At 43.4% G+C, this 21,385-nt stretch overlaps 1 protein-coding gene across 6 annotated transcripts in view; it reads right to left on the bottom strand.

Moving 5' to 3' along the window:
• abcc3 (ATP-binding cassette, sub-family C (CFTR/MRP), member 3) overlaps nt 1-21,385 on the bottom strand; it is a 133,270-nt gene that overhangs the window by 38,737 nt on the left and 73,148 nt on the right. For all 6 annotated transcript variants that reach the window (XR_011354807.1, XR_011354808.1, XM_069929662.1 and 3 more), the window contains 3 exons: nt 16,306-16,452; nt 10,990-11,077; nt 8,339-8,405 (listed from right to left, as the gene is read on the bottom strand). Coding sequence is in view for 4 of the 6 variants with exons in the window: in XM_069929662.1 (XP_069785763.1) it covers nt 8,339-8,405; nt 10,990-11,077; nt 16,306-16,452 (302 nt within the window). In the remaining 2 variants the exon portion in view is untranslated. The remainder of the gene's footprint in view (nt 1-8,338; nt 8,406-10,989; nt 11,078-16,305; nt 16,453-21,385) is intronic.

Below are 21,385 nucleotides of genomic sequence, written 5' to 3'. Positions count from 1 at the left end.
TAAAGGTTCCATTATTGTCACGCAATACATTTTAAAAATGTAACATACATGAAATTCGCCACTTTGTCCAGCACCACTTTCAGAAACCTACAGCACCTGGAGCTCCTAGGCGGTCTCCCCTCCAAGTACTTGCTAGCCCTGTGCCTGCTTAGCTTCCAAGATCAGACAATCCAAGGCGTATTCAGGCTATTAAATGCTGTTAGCAGAGGAAATATGGAAGTGTGAATGTGCAGAAATGCATCATCCAGCCAGGGATTTTATTATTTGTGGCTCCTATGGCATCATGTATCAGAACACAATGAGCAGGAGGGGACACTGCAGCCAGGACCACTTCTCCCTTACCAGACAGCATTCAAACTAACCTTTCAGGCCTGCCAATTAAAACTGCAGTATATGACAATTCATGGTGCATGGGATCAATTAGTTTATATTTTAAATTTAGACATACCGTATGGTAACAGGCCCTTTTGCCCACGAGCCTGTGTCGCCTAATTACACCAAACTGACCTAGAAACCCAAGTACATTTTTAAAAAGTGGTAGAAAACCAGAGCCCCCATGGAAGAGCAACAATCTCCTTACAGCATGGGGTTCGAACCCCAGTCCCGATCGCTGGCGTTGTAATAGTGTTACACTTGGGAGTCATGTAATACAGAGTAGGGGGTAGACGTGATTCTCATAGCTCATGAAACAGCTAGTGAAAATAGTCCAAAAAAGTCAGAAAAAGAACAGAAAAGTGGCAGAAAAAACAACTAGAAGTTTTAAACTTGTGTATTAAGAAGAAAGAAAATGACAATTCAGAAAGAAAAAGTGACTCCAGTGCAGCACGAAGACCAGGAGAGGTTACTTCATGGCAAAGAAAATGGCAGGGCCTGTTGAAGCACCCATGTGAAGAAAAGAACAACCTACCTGTGCAGGCTGCCAAGTTGGAAGACAATGGGACCCGCTCGTCAGCGGGCCCAGGGAAGAGTGCAGATATTGCTGTGGGAGAGCCGATGGCTGCCTATCAAGGTGGGAGCCGACAGGAACTAGCCAAGAGAGGCGACGAGGGGGAGAGTGTTGAAGAGGAGGCTTTGCTGGTGAGCACTTGACCAGCGGAAGTAACGAGGCGACAGCGGTAGCAGTGAGTGGCTGCAGAAGTAACAACAGTGACGAGGGCAGAGGTGGGAGTAGTGACGGCGGTGATGAGCCCCAGGGGCAGTGGCAAGAGTGGGTGGAAAGGGGCAGTGTGGGAGAGACTGTGGAGGAAACAGGTCAGCCAAAAGGCCAAGACATACACAAACTGTCAGTCCTCCAAAGTGCAGGTTCACACGAGAGTGTCCACACAGACTTTTGAGATAGCGCGGCACAGGTTCAGCCACGTGCACGTTGACTTAGTGGGCCAATTACCAGTTTCCTGTGAGACAAGATGTCTCTTAACCATGAGTTGACCGGAGGCAGTCCACTGGCTGATACCATCACAGAAACCTGCGCCAGGGCACTCGTTGACATGAGTGTCCCGATTTGGGGTCCTTGAGCACCTCACATCGGACAGGGGGGCATAATTCACCTCTGGACTCTGGGTGGTGCTGGCTAACTTTCTGAGGATGCAGCTTCACCTTACCACTGTGTATCTCCCGCAGGCCAATGGGTTGGTGAAGCACTTCCACAGGCACCTCAAGGCAACCTTGATGGTCCAGCTCAAGGGTCCTAACTGGGTGGACAAATTGCCTTGGGTCCTGTTGGAAATCTGTACTGCACCAAAGGAGGACTTCAACGCCTCGGTGTGGAGATGGTCTACGGCACGCCTTTAATCATCCCCATGGACTTCCTGGCCCCTAATAAACACCCAGAAGACCCTGTGGCGATCCTGCAACAAAACTGGGGCACTTGGTCCTGCTACCCCACCACTGCATGGCCAACCCAAGCATAGTGTCCTGAAGGAATTAAAGACTTTCCAGTATGTGTTCATGAGGAGGGGCGCACATAGATCACTATCATTTGAGACAATGGTTCCACCTTCGTCCTCAACATCGGCGATGAGATGGAGACTTTATCGTCAACTGCCTGAAACCAGCATATCTGGACTGTAACACGACAGTCTCCATCCACTCCATCCCTGCGATGCAGGAGAAGACCACCGAAGGGTATGGACAATGGTCTGGTTGCCAGTTCTTGGGGGGGGGGGGGGTCGTATAGCAGCACAAGCGTGGAGAGATGGACCAGCCCACAAAATGGCCAATGAACGCGCGGACCTGGGGGTGACAGCAGCCATCATCCCAGGTGATCTCTGCCCGATGGGAAGACTGGGAACTCTGGCAGGAACACCAGCCAACCAGAGGCCGGGCTCCGATGATGTGGGACCCATACAAGCAGACCTGCCAGTGTAATAAATTAGTCTTCAACTTTGACTCCTTGAGTGTGTGTTTTCCTTCCACACTCACTGAAGTGTGCACACTACAAAATATATTCTTGAAAGTATCTGAGGGGTGTGAGAATATACTGATTGGAGGGGATTTCAATTTTTGAGGGCCAAGGTGGCTAAGTCCACCCTGGCCTTCTTAAAAGATTTGAATCTCAGACACTTTGAGAAGGCTGAAGCTGAGAGAAAGGAATTATTCCTTTTACTCGAAGCAACACAATTCATACACTAAAATTTATTTATCCTCTGGCATCAGCCCAGTTGGAGACAGAGTATATGGCTCGGCTGCTGTCAGACCCCTGACTTTGTCCATCATAATGCCAGATAAGCAGGCTACGGTGTATAGATGGTGCCTAAATCCATTGTTGTTTGGAAAGCTGGAATTTTGCAGCTTTGTCAGAACTCAGATAGAACTGTTCTACAAAATGAATTTGGGACATGTCGAAGGCTTATTTCAGGGGCCAAATAATTGGATACAGTAAAGGAATAAAAAGGAGATATATGAAGGAAATTAATAATTTGGAACAGGGCATAGCTCAATTGGAAAAAAAAATCATCAGATTGGGGTCTGGGGAAAAAAATATTGGGATTTAGTGATTAAAAAGCTCAAATACAAAACAGAGAAGCTGATCTTAAGATCAAAGCAACAGTATTATGAGCTGGGGGAAGGGGCCATAAAGTCTTGTCCTGGCAGGGGAGGGTGGAAGAGGCCTCAGGAACAATTAATGCAATTCAAACGGGGGAAGGCAAGATTTCATACAAACTAAAAGAAATAAATGATATATTTAGTAGTTCAACAAAGAACTGTATAAATCAGAATTGATGGGTGGGGGTGTGGGGGTGGGGGAGAGGAACCCTACCAAAATAGATTATTTTTTTGCTTTCATTGGAACTACCAAATTTGGATCAGGAGGATCGAGAGGAATGAGATGCCTCCTTTTCCAGAGAAGAGATCAAACATACTCTGAGCACTCTGCAGGTAGCTAAATCGCCAGGATGGTTTCTCTGTCAAATTTTATAGAAAATTCAAAGACCATTTAAGACCCCTCCTTCTGAAGGTGGTGGATCAGGCGGCAGAGACACATACCCTCCCAGAGTCCTCAGCAGCAATAATTACGGTGATCCCGAGAAAATACAGGGATCCATTGAAGCCCTCTTCCTATAGGCCTATATCATTATTGAATGTAGATTATAAAATTATAGCAAAAACATTGGCTGAAAGGTTGGTAAAACATTTACTGAAATTAACAAACCCAGATCAGGCTGGATTTGTTCAAAAGAGGCAATCAGCAGATAAAGTAGCTAGATTGCTCAATATAATACACCTGGCACAGTAGGGGAAAGACCTGGGCCATATCCTTGGATACAGAGCAGGCCTTTGATAAATTAGAATGGGATTTTCTGTTTAAGACAATGGAGAAATTTGGTCTTGGTCAAACATTTATTAATTGGGTAAGGTTATTGTATTATAAACCCTAGGCTAAAATTATCACAAACAGGCAGATGTCTCCAGTGTTCCTGCTGAGTAGATCTAGAAGGCAGGGCTGCTCACTGGGCCCAGCTCTGTTCGTACTAGCTATTGAACCACTGGTTGAAGCCATTTGGCGGGATCCAGTCATAAAGGGGTTTAAGGTGGGCCAGGTGGAACACAAAATCAACCCATTTGCTGACGATGTGACAGAACCTTGAGGGGGTGGGGGGGGGGCAGTGTCGTTGGCCAGGATAACGACCATAACGTAGCAGAAATAGGAAAGGACTCTGGGTATAAGGTTAATATGGATAAAAACAAAATCATGCCTTTGTCAAAAAGAGATTATAGACCCTATCAATGGGAAAGCCAATTCATGTGGCCACAGGAAGGCATTAAATAGCTAGGGATAAGAGTGGATAAAGACCTATGCAATATATATAAATTATTTCCCTTTGCTCGAGAAGATTGAGGTGGTCCTGGCTAGATGGAAATCTTTGCCCATAAAATTGGTGGGCAGAATTAACTGTGTAAAAATGAAGGCGATGTCAAGTCTACAATATTATTTTGTTGACCCAGTGCTTCTTTAAAATGCTCAATGGATGTGTCAGAAAACTTTTGTGGAATGGTGTCTAGAGTCTCCATGGAAAAGTTGATATAGATTGGGGGGCTTAAAACTGCCAGCTTTTAAAAAATAACACGACAGGGCATCCCAGGCGACGTTTGTTGCCTCATTTTTTGAGGCGGGGCCCTATTTGGGCACAAATTGGGTTACATGCATTAGGGGAAAAGATAGGGAGAATTTATATACAAATGGTATGCTAAATTAGTTTTTAAAAACAGATAACCCCATAATAAAACATGTGCCAGATGTGGCAAAGAATAAATCATATATTGGATTGAAGGTGGGGTTATCTCCTAAAACCCCCTTGACCCAAAACACTTTAATACCCATGACTCTGGCCAATAAGATCCTGGACCTCTGGTGCCGGAAGGGGATCAGGTGTATCAACTATTGTTAACATCAAAAGCAATTCATGTCATTCGAGCAGTTGATGACTACATATGAGTTACTGAATAGAACATTCTTCTGTTTTCTGCAATTAAGATCTTTCCTAAGGGACAAACTGGGACCAACAATGACCCTCCCTGACGATAGAGACATGGAGACTCTAATTAGAAAGGGGAATGTTGTAAATTTATCTCTAGGATGCATTCCATAATCCAAAGTGAAGGCCCAAAGCCGGCTTACATTGGGAAAAATGGGAGTTGGATTTAGGGATAACAATTGATGAACAATGGTGGGAAGATTTGTGTTTGAATAGCCTGATGGGAATTGTTAATGTCAGACACATGCTGGTGCAATATCATTTCTTGCATCAGTTATACTTCACACTGATAAAATTATGCAAGTCAAAGCCAAAAATTTTGGAAATGTGCTTTAGGTGCGGTGCGGAGGTTGGAATCCTTGTCCACTCTGCCTGGCTGTGTACAAAGGTGAGATCCTCTGGGAAGACCTGGGGACACTCTGAAAAAAAATTACAAAGGTGGACTTTCCACAGGATTTGGAGTGATACCTTTTCAGTGACATTGGGGAAATACAGTTTAGACTGTCCAAACACCAAATTCAGTTTGTGAATGTCACCTTGTCAGTAGCCAGGAAGTGTATAGTGGTTACGTGGAAAAGCTAACTATCGCATGATGGAAATCGGAAATAGAGTGTTGTATTCCCCTGGAGAAATTTACAGAATAGATAAGACGCATTCATTGAAGTGTGGCAACTGTATTTGAGGCACATAGGTACACAGATACAATTCCTAAACCCCTCCCTCCCTGAATAAGGGAAAAGCAGCAATCCGTCCCAGCAAGTAAAGGATTAAGAGTATGAAATGGGGAATGCAGTGTAGATGATGTGTTTTTACCCCTACCTATTTCTATTTAACATCCAGGGTCCTATAGCCTTGAGGAGGATCATTGTCTTTTGTCGGTATTTATGTGATTTTTGTATTGTTATATTTTGGTATTTGTATAATTTAAGGAATGGAGGGGAGGGAGAAAGGAGGGGGAAATAAGGACTCTGTAAATTATATTATGTGGAAAGAGAATGTAATATTTTGTTTATTGGATTTACACGAGTCTTTGTAAAATTAAAAATAAAATGTTTAAAAAAGTGTTACACAAACCACTTTGCTAACCGTGCTGCCCCCAGGTTAGTTGGATGAATAATGCTCTGGACTCAATCACACAGGACTGTCCTTGCATGTGACCTTTACAGCTGGGCAATCTATGCAGGAAATATCAGGTATGCAGCCATTTCCCATCATGTCTGTTGTCAACTCTGCCACCCCCTCCTTACTATTCCTCTCCTTTTCCTCTCCCCTTCCTCAGTCGTGCCATGAATCTACCAGATTTTGAAGACCAATGGGTCCTGTGCATGCGAGATTTTGTTTATGCCTTGATGTGCAGGCTCGTCTGCTAGGTTTCTATTTTACTTTACATTCTTGCCTACTAGGTTTCTGTTTACTTTGCAGATAGAAGGCAGACATCAGTGGGTCTGGTCAGAACAATTATAAAGAAACTCTGCAGCCAATTTCCTTTTGAATTAAATTTAAATTTAGACATACAGCATAGTTACAAGCCCTTTCGGCCCACAAGCCCATGCTGCCCAATTACACCCAATTGACCTAAAACCCATGCAGACACATGAAAAACATTTAAACTCCTTAAAGACAGTGCCAGATTCAAACCCCAGTTCCTGGTGTTATTACAGCGTTGCGTTAACTGCTATCTTAACCACGCTGTCCAAAGGTATGCCCCATACTGGGAGGTACTTGGCAACCCTAATTCAGCTTAGTTTCCATGCTTGTGGTGAAACTGGTCCTCAGCCTTCTCCATAATAATCCCTGTGGATGTTTGCTGGAACTTACATCAATAAGCTTCCTTAACCAGTCAGATAATAAATGACATTAATTGTGATGACATGAAACAGAAAACAGGAGCAGGAGTTTCCAATCAGCCCTTTGAGTCTCCTCTACCATTTAGTAAAATTCAGTCTTGGCTGCAACACCACTTCCCACTCTCCCTGTGACCCCCAACTGTCTTGTGGTTATTTCGCCAATGAACACCTGCATTGTCCCTGCCTGTAAAGCTCTCCATGTTTGGGGGGGGGGGGGGGGGTGGAATTCCAGAGATTCCCTGCCCATTAAAGGAACTTCCTCCTCATCTTTGTCTGAAATGGACAACTCTTAATTATAAAACTAAGCTGTTTGGTTCAAGATATCCCCATAAGAGGTAACAATGTTTTCAGCATCCAACATACCTGTGAACTAACTTTGAACCCCCAAATCCACTTATACTTCAACATTTTCTCATTTCACTCTAACATAAATGGTTTGTTTTTTCATTCTTTCTTCCCAAATGGACAGCTTCACATGTGCCCACATTACACACTTCTTCTGAAAACCACACTCATTTACTCCCTCTATTTTAATTTATATCCATCCCTTACATTTTTGTGCTTTGCTCATAACTTGCTATCACACCATCTTTATATCATTACCAATTTGCCTACAGCGGGTCCCCTCACCCGTCATTACTATAGATTGTAAACAGCTGTCACTCCAGCACTGATCCTTGTGACACCCCATTAGTTACTGGTTGCAAATGGGAAATAGTTTCCTGTGAGCCAACCACTTGTCTATCCATACCAATGTATTATTTCCCAAATCCAATGTGCTGTTATGTTGCACAGTAACCAATAATGTGGCTCCTTATAGCGGTTCAGGATGTAACAAACAGCACTTATCCCTCTGTTTCAGCACTGGCACTGAATGAGTTATCCCTCTGCTCCAGGACCAGAAACTCCACTCCCAATCCAAATCTCTCTGTAAGGGATAATGGAATATGGGGAGTCGAGCAAGTGCTAATTGGAAATGAATTATGATGGGTTAAATAAGGGTGAAGTAAGAATGGAATGTCAGGAAGTATAATAGAATAGGCGTCTTATAGGCAAGTAGATAGATTTAGCAAGTCCTGGGGATTGATTAATGAATAAGAACAAAGACATGACACTTCCTGGTAAACAAGTTTGCAGAAAGGCACATGATAAGAAGTTAGAAGACACGTAGGCAGAATTACCTAATGCTAAACCAATCCAGGAGGCAGAAGAATGTTAAGGAGGGAGGTATCTCTGTACTGAAATGGAATGTATAAAAAGTTGGGTAAGCCCCAGTATCTGTGTGTATTCCCAGGGTAAGGGGAAGCACCCAACTTTGCATTGTTGTAAAATAAATGTTCTTTGTTCTCAATTTTTGTCTCGAGTGAAATCTGTGAAGGCACCTCTGCTTCTCACATCTCCAACAGCTCGACTGCTTGTGTCACTACTGTCTCTGGAACCTGATACCGATCCTTGGGAATTTGTTCATCTTTCACCTCTGGTGTGTACTGTCAGGAAGTACATCCAAGACCTTACCTGTCCAGAACAGCTGGACTCGTTCTTCCCCAAGAGAACGTCCCATTTAGCACTGTGATTGCATCCCCTGTGAAAACACAAGAGCTTTGAAAGACAAATTACCTGAGAAGGGAGTGAGGGGAAGAGTGGGGAGGGTGGCAGACAGAGATACTGGGAAGAGAGAGCAGCAAGGTTGCTGGTGGAGAGACTGGGAAGAGAGCACTGGCATAAAGAGAACACTGAAGATGGTGCCTTCAATCTCCAGGGTATGTAATTTCCCCAATCCAGGAGCCATTCTGAAAAGACTTACACTTCAACATGTTCACTGATCTACCTCAACTCCATTCCTTACATTAACCCTTCATCCCCATATTAGGGGGAGGGAAGGGGGAGACCATTAAGAAAAGAATTTCCTCACTATCTTATTTTGTCAAAGCTCAGAAAATGCATTGTTTCAATTAGATCTACGGTCAGCGTGGGCCTTGTATCTGTTTATTATTTCCTCATATGACTACATTCCAAAGCATTTTTTCTTCAAATAAGACCAAATTGTCTTACCAGAGAGCTGTACAGGTATATTATATATACACTTCCCTAACTTTGAGCTCTATTCCACTTCAATACAAACTTACAAAGCCATTTGCCTTTTAAAATGTTTTCTCTTCTTCCTGCCAAAGTAGATAGCTTCTGCTGACTTCAATGAGATGTCGTGACCAGACCCATCTTTCCTCCCTATTCATGAGAGAACTTTGCTGTTTACCCTACCCCCTGCTCTACCATCTCCATCAATCCTTCCCTTTCTCATGGCACCACCCTATGAATTGGCAAAAGATGCAAGACCTCTCCTTTTACCTTTTCCATTGCCCCTCTTTGTTCATCCCTTGCACTCCTTCCCAATGAGCACACCATTCTCAGGAGGGACTGGATGGCTGATTTCCAGACTGACCTTCCAATTTCCTCTAACTTTAATTGCCCACCCCTTTTCGACCTCTCTGCCTTTGGGACTCTGAAGCTTTTGGGGTTCAATAAGGAATCAAATTTCATATTACCAGCCTTTCCTGTTTCTGTTGTATGTGGATAACTGTGAACAAACACTACATGATCTGCTTAACTTTTCCAGCATTTCCTGCTCCATTGTACAGCAGAGTAGGCATTTTGAGGATATTAGAACAGGTTGGGTAACCTCCAGCACTCAAAATTGGCCACACAGGGCAGCAAGAGATTCACTGACCCCAAAGATGTGATACCAATTCACACTGTGAGAGATGGGAAAATTGATCTAAAATTATGAACATGGAAGAAACTAAAGTTCATCAGTAAAATGGCTGTAACCAGTTCAAACAGGATAAGCTTGGGGGGTTAGGATGCAGGAAAGCAGAGTCAGCACGATTAACATAAGAATCTTCTAGTCTTTGTGACAAGACCATAAGACTAAGATAAGGAATGGTAAGGTACAATAGAATGTAGGAAGTTGAGGTAGTCTGGATCAGATAAGGGTCTCCTAGCCCTGGACAGAAGTACCAAGTCATACATTTCTAATTAGCTAACCATACACAGATTTATACATATGAAATTAGCCAACCCTAGATAGAATGAGTCAACTCTGCATATCAAGAGACTGTAGCCCAGAGAATCAGGAAGGTGTGAATAAGGACAATGACATGATGGGGCACCCACAGGATACCCCCTGGTCCTCCAAGTGTACTGAAACTGCACGTAGGCAGGAAGGATTACCTATGCCCAACCCATCCAGGGGGCAGAAGAACGTAAGGGGGAGGGCATTCTGATACTGAAATTGACTGTATAAAAGTTGGGTGAGCCCCAGTATGTGTGTGTATTCCCAGGGTAAGGGGAAGCACCCAACTTTGCATTGTTGGAGTAATAAATGTTCTTTGTTCTCAATTTTTGTCTCGAGCAATTTCTTTAAAGGTACTTTAATTTCTAACAACACCCTTTGCCATTCATCAACTGTTTCCCTTTCCTCCCTCAGGGGAGTTGACAAAACAAAGACACGGACACAAAGAGTAGGAGAAGGAGGGATGTGTAGAACAAAGGGATTGTCTAGAATGGAGTCAGTTGAAAATGGTGAAAGAGTTGATTGGAATAGTTATCAGCACCAAGTTGCTAGGCCTGTGCAATGAGTTAACAGTAAGGAATTGGTACACGCATGCAGACTGGACTTATCTAAGTAGGATAATAACAGAAAATGTAAAATGTAAAAGCAAACTAAGCAGCTGGGATTCCTGGTGGGAAACTCACTCCAGGAAAAACAACCCTAAAACCAAAAGGTCCTGATTCAAGTGCGAGCTACTGATGTGATTATCAGACTTCCAACCATCAGCAGCAGTCTCTCCCCCAGCCTCCTGGTCTACAATAGGGTATTCTTTGCATGGAAGTTAGGTACATGGATCAGCGGTATGGCGACGTCCCTGATCCCAAATTACACAGACTGAATCAGGTTCTTGGTGAACAGGAGAAATAATGCATAACAGACACAGGACAAAGGAGAGAACTGAATAGAAGGAAACAGAGATGGGATGGAGAAGTAGTTGAGGTGGGAAATAGTAGAGAAACATTATAAGAGCTCAAGAGAGACAACCACAAAACAAATAATGCAAGATTAATAACAAACCATTTCATTCTTAACAGTTCTAATGTAAGCATAGGATTACCTGTCACAGTGTCCTCTCTCTCAACACTTGTGGGATCCAGTTCATCGTGACCCAGAAAATTCTGTAACCGATTCAGTGAAACAGTGGCCTGAGAGAGACAGACAGAAGTGGATAAACTAGTCAGACGTGACCACATATGGAGGAGAGCAGTGTGGTCGAGGTTGTTGTGTAGAAAGTTCAGTATCAAGAAGAAGGCACTGTGATCAAAACAGAAAATAATTGCTCTCCACTGTTGGAATCTAGGGGTTAAAACACTCCCTCACCTGCTTTGAGGGAAGCTATTAATTTCAATGGAATAGATACATGTCGTTGGTTCACAGGAAGTGTTGCTGCAGACCACATTACTGGGTCAGTTCAGTGGAAGCAGGGGAAAATTTCCAACACTTCCTCCTGAATTGACCTCAGGATCTTTATTGTTGAGCTTGCATTTGGAGGTGTGAGAGATGAGTAAAACTGATATAAAAATATGAAGATGAGGAAACTAATATAGATATATGGGTAAATGAATAAAACCAGTATGAACAGGATAAGAAATGGATATTAGAATGTAGGAAGCAGAGTCAGTCTGAGTAAGATAAGAATCTTCTAGCCTTTAAGACAGAATCAGCAAGTTCACCCTATGAATGAGATAAGGATAGACAATAGATAATAGATAATAGTCTGAATAAGATAAGGGTCTTCTAGCCCTAGATAGAATTAGCAGGTTTTGCATATGTAATTTAGTAAGCCCTAGACAGTATTAGCAAGTTCTACATATGAAGAGGTTGTAGCCCAGAGAGTTGTAAATTAGAACAAAGACAGGTTTGTGAATAAGGACAATGAGGATAATGACATGATGAGACACCGACAGGATACCCCCTGGTCCTCCAAGTTCACAGAAACAGCACCCTGGTCCTCCAAGTTCACAGAAACAGCACGTAGGCAGGCAGGATTGCCTAATGCCAAACTTATCCAGGAGGCAGAAGAATGTAAGGGGGAGGGGATTCCTATACTGAAATAAACTGTATAAAAGTTGGGTGAGCCCCAGTGAATGTGTGTATTCCCAGGGTAAGGGGAAGCACCCAACTTTGCATTGTTGTATAATAAATGTTCTTTGTTCTCGCTTTTTGTCTCGAGCTATTTCTGTGAGGTACTTCTGTTTCTAACAAATGGAGGCTCGTCCGGGATCCCACTCCCTCCACTGACAGAGTGCCCAACGACGGGGGTAGGTGCACCCCAGCTAATTCAGCTGGACTCACGGACGAAGGGTGACTGGTCAGTGGATGAAGCGAGTGATATCTGAGAAGAGGCATTGAGAACAAACAACGAGAGGACGTTAAGGAAGCGCACTAGAACTAGCTACTGGATCTCGGTAAGAGAAATTTTACTTACTTGTTAGTATGGGAGGTGTGAGTAGTAAGGAAGAGAGTCCTAGTGAAGGATGGGAGGATCAGATAACCAAGCAAAGTCCGTTAGGATTGGGGTGCGGGGAGAACCCGTGGGAAAGACAAACTGACCATGGTCAGGTATTCCTGTTTGGAATGGGTTAAAAGTCCAATTAAAGGGAGTTCAGTATATTGGCCAAAGCTCGGATCCGAGGATGACTGGATGTGTCAAGCATTGAACATCTGGCTTTATCAAAACCAAAGAGATAATCTTGAGAGCAGGGAATATGCAGCCTGCTGGCTCAGGGGATCGTTTGATCAACTGGTTTTGAATGAAAAGGAATGCAAGGACAAGAAAGATAAGGAACCTTTTGTCCCTGAAACACAAGGATGGATGTGTTACACTCCCTTCCTCCACGTTATGCTCCTCCTATGCCGGCTCCTATCTTTCCCCCCCTCCTATGCTCTACCCTTCTGCACCTTCCCCTCCTCCCCCACAGCTAAAGAAAGGAGAAGAAAGTAGGGGTGGTATGATGACCCTTCACAAAGTACTCAATTACCACCTCTATTGACAAGAGAGAGAGGCGACTTTAATTCAGAGCAGTGTGAGACCCTCCGGGAAGAAAGGGCAGAACCCTTTGATTCATTTCCCAGAGAGCAGGAATCTAGACATTATAAAGGAGAGGATAAGCCAGAAACTAACTGGATGAGACCTTTACGGGAAGTTCCCATGGGAGGGGGTCTCGGTTTTGTAAATGTGCCCCTGACTAGTCCGGAGGTGCGTAATTTTAAGAGAGAATGCCCAATAAACAGAAAGGAAAGGCTAAGATTTTGATGCAGGCAGTCAAGGAAGTCATGGAGGGACAGCAAGGAAAGGGTAGGGGCTGTGTGCGAGCTCCTGGACATTGGGAGGAGCTCCAGGAGTGGAAGAGGAGAGACCAGAGCAGGGGCAAGGGTAGAGGGGAATTCCGGGGACGATGACTGTTCCCGGGACCTCGTGGTAATCCCGGTAGGAATTGGGAAACAGGAGCATTAGTTTGCTACCATTGTAAAAGGAGGGACATTTTAAGAGGGAATGCCCAATGCAAGACAGGGAGACGCGACCTTACGCACTGATGTGTTGGAATATAGGGGTTAATTAATTATAGAAAATATGTAGAATATATGCTTATGTACTATTCAGTTTGTATACATGAATTCAGTACTATGTAACAATTTAATATTTACCTCATGGTGAAGGGAAAGAGTAATGTAAGTAAGGGGCAGCCACAGTATGTAGCAAAGTTGGCTGATTACTGTAGGTTTAGAATTGCCTGCTCCCAAAATAGAAAAGAGAGGATATGTATGAAACAATTTAGTAGGAATGTTAAGGCAAAAGGAGGTGTTGATGAGCACAAACAAAAAGAATCCTGACAGAGACTGTCAGAAACAAAGAGAATGGAAACTAACTCAGTAAGAAGGCTAAGACAGAAGGAGGTATTGAGTAGAACAGAAGAATATGGCCAGATGAGAACAAAGAAATAATTAGAAATATCTGGGGTATGAATTGATTTCTGATCAAAACAACAGGATATTCTGACCTTGAGGATTAAAAAAAGATGGGAGCTCTACACCTCAGATAACTGCAGAATGGTGGAAGTCAGGATATCACGATATAACTACGATGAGACCACGCATGGAGTGCTGTGGGTAGTTCTGGTCGCCCAGCTATAGGAAGGATGTCAACGAGTTGGAAAAGGCTCAGAGTTGCTGGCTCTGGAGAGCTCGAGTTATAGGGAGAGGAAGGATCTGCTGGTCTTCGGAACAGAGGAGGTTAAAAGGTAACCTTCTTTCTTTGGCTTGGCTTCGTGGACGAAGATTTATGGAGGGGTAAAGTCCATGTCAGCTGCAGGCTCGTTTATAGCCGACAAGTCCGATGTGGGACAGGCAGACACGGTTGCAGCGGTTGCAATGGAAAATTGGTTGGTTGGGGTTGGGTGTTGGGTTTTTCCTCCTTTGTCTTTTGACAGTGAGGTGGGCTCTGCGGTCTTCTTCAAAGGAGGTTGCTGTCCGCCGAACTGTGAGGCGCCAAGATGCACGGTTTGAGTCGATATCAGCCCACTGGTGGTGGTCAATGTGGCAGGCACCAAGAGCTTTCTTTAGGCAGTCCTTGTACCTCTTCTTTGGTGTACCTCTGTCTCGGTGGCCAGTGGAGAGCTCGCCATATAACACGATCTTGGGAAGGCGATGGTCATCCATTCTGGAGACGTGACCTAGCCAGCGCAGTTTGATCTTCAGCAGCGTGGATTCGATGCTGTCGGCCTCAGCCATCTCGAATACTTCGATGTTGGAGATGAAGTCGCTCCAATGAACCTTACGGGGGCATGAATAACGTAAATGGACATAGACTACCTCCCAGTGTTGAACTTGCACCCTCCAATTCCAGAACTGGAGGGTGCAAGTTCAAGGTAAGAGGGGAGAGATTTATCAGGGACACGAAGTGCAACATTTTTTTTATTCAGAGGATGTTCCATGTCTGGAACAAGCTGCCAGACAAAGCTATAAAAGCAGATTCATTTATTTATAAAGACATTTGGGACAGATGTACGGATAGGAAGGGTTTATATAAATATAGATCAAATGCAGGCTAATGGGCAAGCCCAGAATGTCAACTTGAATGAGTAGGGCCCAAGAGCTTATTCTGTGTTGTATGGGCTTTCTGACTCTAATGAACTGTGTAACTGGAGCTGTTAGAGCTCAGAGTTTGTTATTCTATTTCTGCTCAGGTACAAACTGAATAAATTGGATCTGATTGTTAGGTCTGAACTTCCCTATGAATAAAAAACAGCAATAAATCAGCCAGGACTCTTATCATATTCTCTCATTTTTGCTTTATGATTACTGTGAATATTATTTGTCTTGTGTATCTATTGTCTGTTTTAATTCAATTAGTTTACTCTTTGCAAGTAAGAATTTAGGTGCATATGTACATTGTATAGTACAATATGTATAACAATAAACTCACTATCAAAGCTCGCTCAGCTCCTCCACATTCAGTGAAGCCCAAAGTTGTCACTTGATTAGACTCACCACCTCTGAATTTAAATCAAATTAATTTGGGCAACATTAGGAAGCTCACCATCTTTGGGGGGGGGGGGGGGGCGGACAAAAAAAACACAAAAATTCTGCCACTGACTTGACTGGGTTCCAAGCCTGGATCCAGCAACAGGAAGGAACACACAACAAAATATTAAGTTCTCAACTCCAGACCAAAAAAAATCCCTCTGCTGGAGAACTCAGGAGGTTGATTTTGAGCAGCATTAATTTCTCAGTTGTCCTGTGTGATTCATTCTGCACTGGTTTTGTCCTCCCAACATAGTCACAAACATTCAAATATCAGCCTTATTTATTCCCAAGACTGCAGTGTCAACACTACACTGAAGGGCCAGAGTAGCTGAAAGCAGAGCTGATGAGGAGGTATATCCATCAGGGGAAGCCTATTCTGGAAGCCTGCAGGAATGAAGGAGGCTTGTTGGCAGAGATTATCCATACAGTAATGATTCGGGGGTCTTGTGGAAATGCTGGAATTTCTTTCCTTGAACAAGAACAAAAGTGGGTGCTGGCCAATTCAACCATCCTCCTCCTGCCCTTCATCAAGAATGCATTAATGAAGAACAGATCACGCCCAAAATGCTGACTGGCTATTGCTTTCTTTGGATGTTTGCCACTTGCTTAGTTCCTCCAGCACTTGTGTATCGCTCTAGATCTCCAGCATCTGCAGACTCCTTGTTTACCCTCAATCCACCCTTCACCATCAAGGAAAGTCTTGCAGCCAGACCACCTTTGCCTTCTTGGATTACTTTAAATGTAATTTAATTTATTACACAGAGTAGACCAGGTGAGCCCATCTCTGCAGAACAGCTGGACTCTCATTGTCATTCATGTGCTCCAGACACACCTGGGGTGGCCTCACCTGAACAATACTACTGATGACCTGAGGCAGCATGTTGAGTGGAAACCGTAGGATGTTAAAGAGAGAGAGGGAAACAAAGGCTTTCTGTGCGTCCAACACGTTATTCTCATCCACGTAAACGTACACCGCAAATGTTGTCATAGTAACCTGAAAAAGATTAGAAGGCACAGCAATTAATAATGCTGAATAAAAGTCAGTATTGACCTAGCAGGACTCCTACGATAGGACTGCATGGGTTTGAGCCAGAGTGAAGATCCTCCACATGGCTCACTCAAACATCAGCAGCCAGAAAATAAAACATGAAACAATTCTTTCTCAGGTGATTAATGGGGTTCAACAGGCTGAGTCTAAAGAACTGATTTAGATGACGAGAGTACAATTACCAAGCTTCTTGATGACACAAGCTGGCTCGGTTGGCAATCCATGAGGACGCAAGGATCAGAAGTGGACTTACTGCTCACTGAGAATGCTGTTAGACCAAAAGACCATAAAGGATGGGAGCAACAGGCTCACTATTTCTGCTCCGCCATTCCACCATTAGCTGATCCATTCTCCCACTCAGACCGACCGACTCCTCTAGTTTCTCTTTATAACCTTTGATATCCTGACTATTCAGATACCTATCAATCTCTGCCTTAAACACACCCAACGACCTGGCTTCCCCATCTGCCATGGTAGCAAATTCCAGAGGTTCACCACTCTCTAGCAAAATAAATTCCTTTGCATCTCTGTTTTAAATGGGTGCCCTTCAATCCTGAAGTTGTGGCCTTTGTCCTTGACTCCCTTGGGAAACCACTTTGCCACAACTACTCTGTCCAGGCCTTTCAATTTTCAAAGTGCTTCTAATGAGGATCTCCCCCTCATTCTCATGAACTCCAAGAACAGTCCAAGAGCCTTCAAATGTTCCTCATATGCTAATACCTTCATTCCAAAAATTGTAAATCTTCTCTGAACCCTCTCCAATGCCAGCACCTCCTTTCTTAAATAAGGATCCCAAAACTGTTACCCAATACCCAAGTGAGGCCCCACCAAAGCTTCAAATTCACATCCCTGCTCTTGTATCCTATTCCTCTAGATCTGTTGTTCAACGTGGCTGACCCAATATTGGCCTCAACACTTTTCCACACTCCTCGACTCCTTTGCAGTTTAAATGTCTACCTGCTACCTTGAATATCTTCACTGAATTCCCCCTCCACACCACACTGGGAAGAGAATTCCAAACATTTATAACCCTCCAGGAAATTCCTGCTGATCTCCATCTTTGATAGCTAACCTTGGGTATAGGTACATAATTTCCTGAAAGTAACGTTACAGGTAGACAGGGTGGCAAAGAATGTTTGGTATGCTTGCTTCATCGCCCAGGGCATTGAGTACAGGAGCAGATACAGGAGTAGAAGACGTTGTTCAGCCATTGCTAATGGAAACTGGAGGTCGATGGTAAATGTCATCTCGGTGGAGGGTGCCCAGATGCAATATGAGGTGTTGTTCCTCCATTTTGCAGATGGTCTCAGTCTGGCAGTGCATGAGACCACGAGCAAGCATGCTGACATGCGAATAGAGCGGGAAATTAAAATGGGTGGCCACTGGGAGATCCCTGCTAATACAGTGAACAGAATAAAGATGCTCAATGAACTGATTCCTAATCTGCATCTAGTCTCTCTGATGTAGAGACTCTGCTCTGTGACAGCACTAGATGCAGTAAATGACCCCTGCAGATTCACAAATTAAGTGTTGCCTCACTTGGAAGGATTGTTTGGGGCCCTGAATAGTGGTGAGGGAGGAGGTGTGAGCTAAATGTAGCACTTCCTGTGGTAGGTGCCAAGGGATAAGTGGACAAGACCCTGTGAAAGGTGGTACAGAGTTCAAAGCTAGAGTTAGGATAGAGAAAAAGAAGAGAGGGCAGAAAAGTCAAAAGCAAAGGATGGAGAGGTCACTAGATTCTAAAAAGACAATGAGCACAAGAGCACTTTATCTGAATGCCTGTAATATTAGAAATAAGGTTAGTGAACTTGAGGCGCAAATCAGTACCCAGGGAAGCATGGTTCCAAGATGGGTATGATTGAGAATTAAATTTTCAAGGATCTCAGGTAGTACGAAAAGATAGACAGGATGGTAAAGGTGGTGGGACGGCAGTCTTAATCAAGGATGAGATCAGGGCAATAGTGGGAGACAACATAAGATCTAAGAAACAGAATGTTGAGTCCATCTGGGTAGAGGTTAAGAAAAGTAAAGGCAAAAGAAAAAAAAATCAATGGTGGGAGTGGTCTATCGCCTACCAAATAACAATAGCACAGTGGCCCAGGCAATTAACCAAGAGATAACTGAGGCACGCAAGAACAGAACTGCAGTTGTCATAGGGGACTTTAACTTTCACATAGATTGGGAAAATCAAGTTGGTCAAGGGAGACTGGAGGATGACTTCACAGAATGCATCCATGATAACTTTCTTAAGCATCATGTTAAGAAAACAACATGGGAGAATGCTATTTTAGATCTAGTATTGAGCAATGAGATAGGTAAAATTAATGATCTAGTAGTTAGAGATCCTCTTGGAAAAAGCGATCATAATATGATTGAATTTCTCATACAGATGGAGGTGCAATAGTTAGATCTAAAACTTGTGTATTATGCTTGAACAGGGGAGACAACAACAGGATGAGGAAGGAATTGGTCTGTGTGGACTGGGAGCACATGCTATTTGGCAGAACAGTTGAAGAACAGTGGAAGACTTTCAAAGTGATTTTTCACAGTGCTCAACAAAAATATATTCCTGTTAAAAATAAGGACAGTAAGAGAGGGAAGAATCAGCTTTGGTTAACTAAGGAAATAAAGTACAAAATTAAAAGCTCATGTGTACAAAGTAGCCAAGAGTAGTGGGAAATTGATGGATTTGGAAAACTTTAAAAGGCAACAAAGGAGAATCAAATGGGAAATAAGGGAAGAATTATGAAGGTAAATTAGAATATAAAAACAGATAGCAAAATATTTTACAAAAATATTTAAAACAGAAGAGGGTGGCTAGAGTCAACATAGGTCCCTTGGAAGATGAGAAAGGGAGATTGATACTAACTAATGAGAAAATGGCTGAAGCATTGAACAGTGGAAGACATATCCAGCATGCCAAAGAGTGGGGGATCTGAAGGGAGGTGAGAGCCTCAAGAAAATAATTGTTACAAATGAGATAGTGATGAGCAAACTAATGGGATTGAAGGTGGACAAATTCCCTGGTCCTGATGGGATGCATTCCAGGGTACTGAAGGAAATGGCGGTAGTCATTTACCAAATTTCTCTGGATTCTGGGCAGGTTCCTTGGCTCAGTAACCCTGGGGATAAATGCCACTGTGAACATACTTCTCATACTCCCAATCCTTCATGTATCCCCTCACTGCTGACCCCTCAAGGACTGGTCAGGTTTCCCATCCCTTTGGTACCTGTGAAAAATCACCACTGAGTACTCCAATTTTCCCAAGTCTTTGCTCAATAGAGTTTTACAGCACTGGTCCTTTGGCCCAACTTGTTTATGTCAACTAACGTCCTATCTGGGGTAGTCCTTTTTTGCCTTTGTTTGGCCAAAATTGAACGAGGAAAAGAGCATCGCAAGCTCAAGCCCTTTGACCCATGTGTCTGTGCATATCTAGTTCTACTACAACTGCTGCCTGTACACAATGCATACTCCTCCATTCCCTTCATATTTGTGGGTCTATTTGGAAGCCTTTTCAACTCTACTGTTGAATCTCCTTCCATCGCTCCCAGCAGCCCGTTTCAAACATCCACCCACTCTCCTGCCCCATACATTACCTTTAAGCTCCACCTTCCACCTTAAATACAAGTCCTTTTGTATATTTTTTCTAAGGGAAAGATTGTGACTTCATCCTATCAATGCTTCTCAAAATTTTATAAACTTCTATCAGGTCTCTATGAACCTGTCTAAATGTCATTTAAACATTGCCACCTCTACCACTTCCTTTAGAGCTCATTCAATGTACTCACCAACACTTAAGTAAAACACAAAAGTCTGCAGACACTGGTTGAAGTTAAAACACAATGCTGGAGAAACTCAGCAGGTCAAACAGTGTATTTTATATATCAAAGATAAAGATTCATAAACAACATTTCTGGCTTGAGCCCTTCATCAAGGTATGGAAAAATGTTGGTAGGCATCCGAACAGGGGCTGAGGTGGGTAGGCACACTGGATCCAAAATGGCTGGATGCTGGGAGGCAGGGGGTAGTGGAGGAGAGTCCAAGTCTGTGGCAAGGAGAGTATTTCAGAGAGTGGTGCTATTTGTATATTTATACACCTGACTTGGACAATAATAGAGGCAAACTGATCAGCAAGTTTACAGGCACACAAAAATTAGTGGTGTTGTAGATCCATGAATGGATCAGCTGCAAAATTGGGAGAAGTGGTGACAGAAAGAACTTCATCCGTACAAGTGTGAGGTAATACACAGCATGCTGGAGAAACTCAGCAAGCCGTACAGCATCCATCGGAAGTAAAAGGTAACCAACGATTCAGTCCTGAGCCCTTTCTCAAGATATTTTATTAGTGGGGTCCTAATTCAAAGATTGAGGTACTGCACTTTGAGAAGTCTTCTTCTGGTAGGGCATGTAGAATAAGTGGCAGGGACTTTGGAGTGTTGATATACATTGTGGATAAGTCCATAGTTTACTGGAGTTCTTTGAGGATATAATGGGTGTGGTAGATAGAGGGGGGACAGGTTGATGTTGAATACTTGGATTTCCAGAAGGCGTTTGATAAGATGCTGCACAAGAGACTTATCAAAAAGATACAGATGAATGGAGTTGGGGGAAGTATATTGATATGGACTAAGGATTAGTTAACTGACAGAGAGTTGGGATAATGGATATTTTTCTGATTGACAGACAGTGGTAAGTGGGGGGCCACAGGGGTCGGTGCTGGGCCCGCAGCTGTTCATCATTTACACTGATGATTTGGAAGAGGGGACAGAGCATAATGTTGCCAAGTTTGTGGATGATACTAAATTGAGTGGAAAAACAAATTGAATTCAATTCCTCTAGCAAATGATGTGGAGAGGCTGCAGAAGGATTTAATTAAGT

This window comes from Narcine bancroftii, chromosome 3 (genome assembly GCF_036971445.1).
Source record: "Narcine bancroftii isolate sNarBan1 chromosome 3, sNarBan1.hap1, whole genome shotgun sequence".
NCBI classification, from domain to species: domain Eukaryota; kingdom Metazoa; phylum Chordata; class Chondrichthyes; order Torpediniformes; family Narcinidae; genus Narcine; species Narcine bancroftii.
This window is presented reverse-complemented; position numbering and strand designations above follow the sequence as displayed.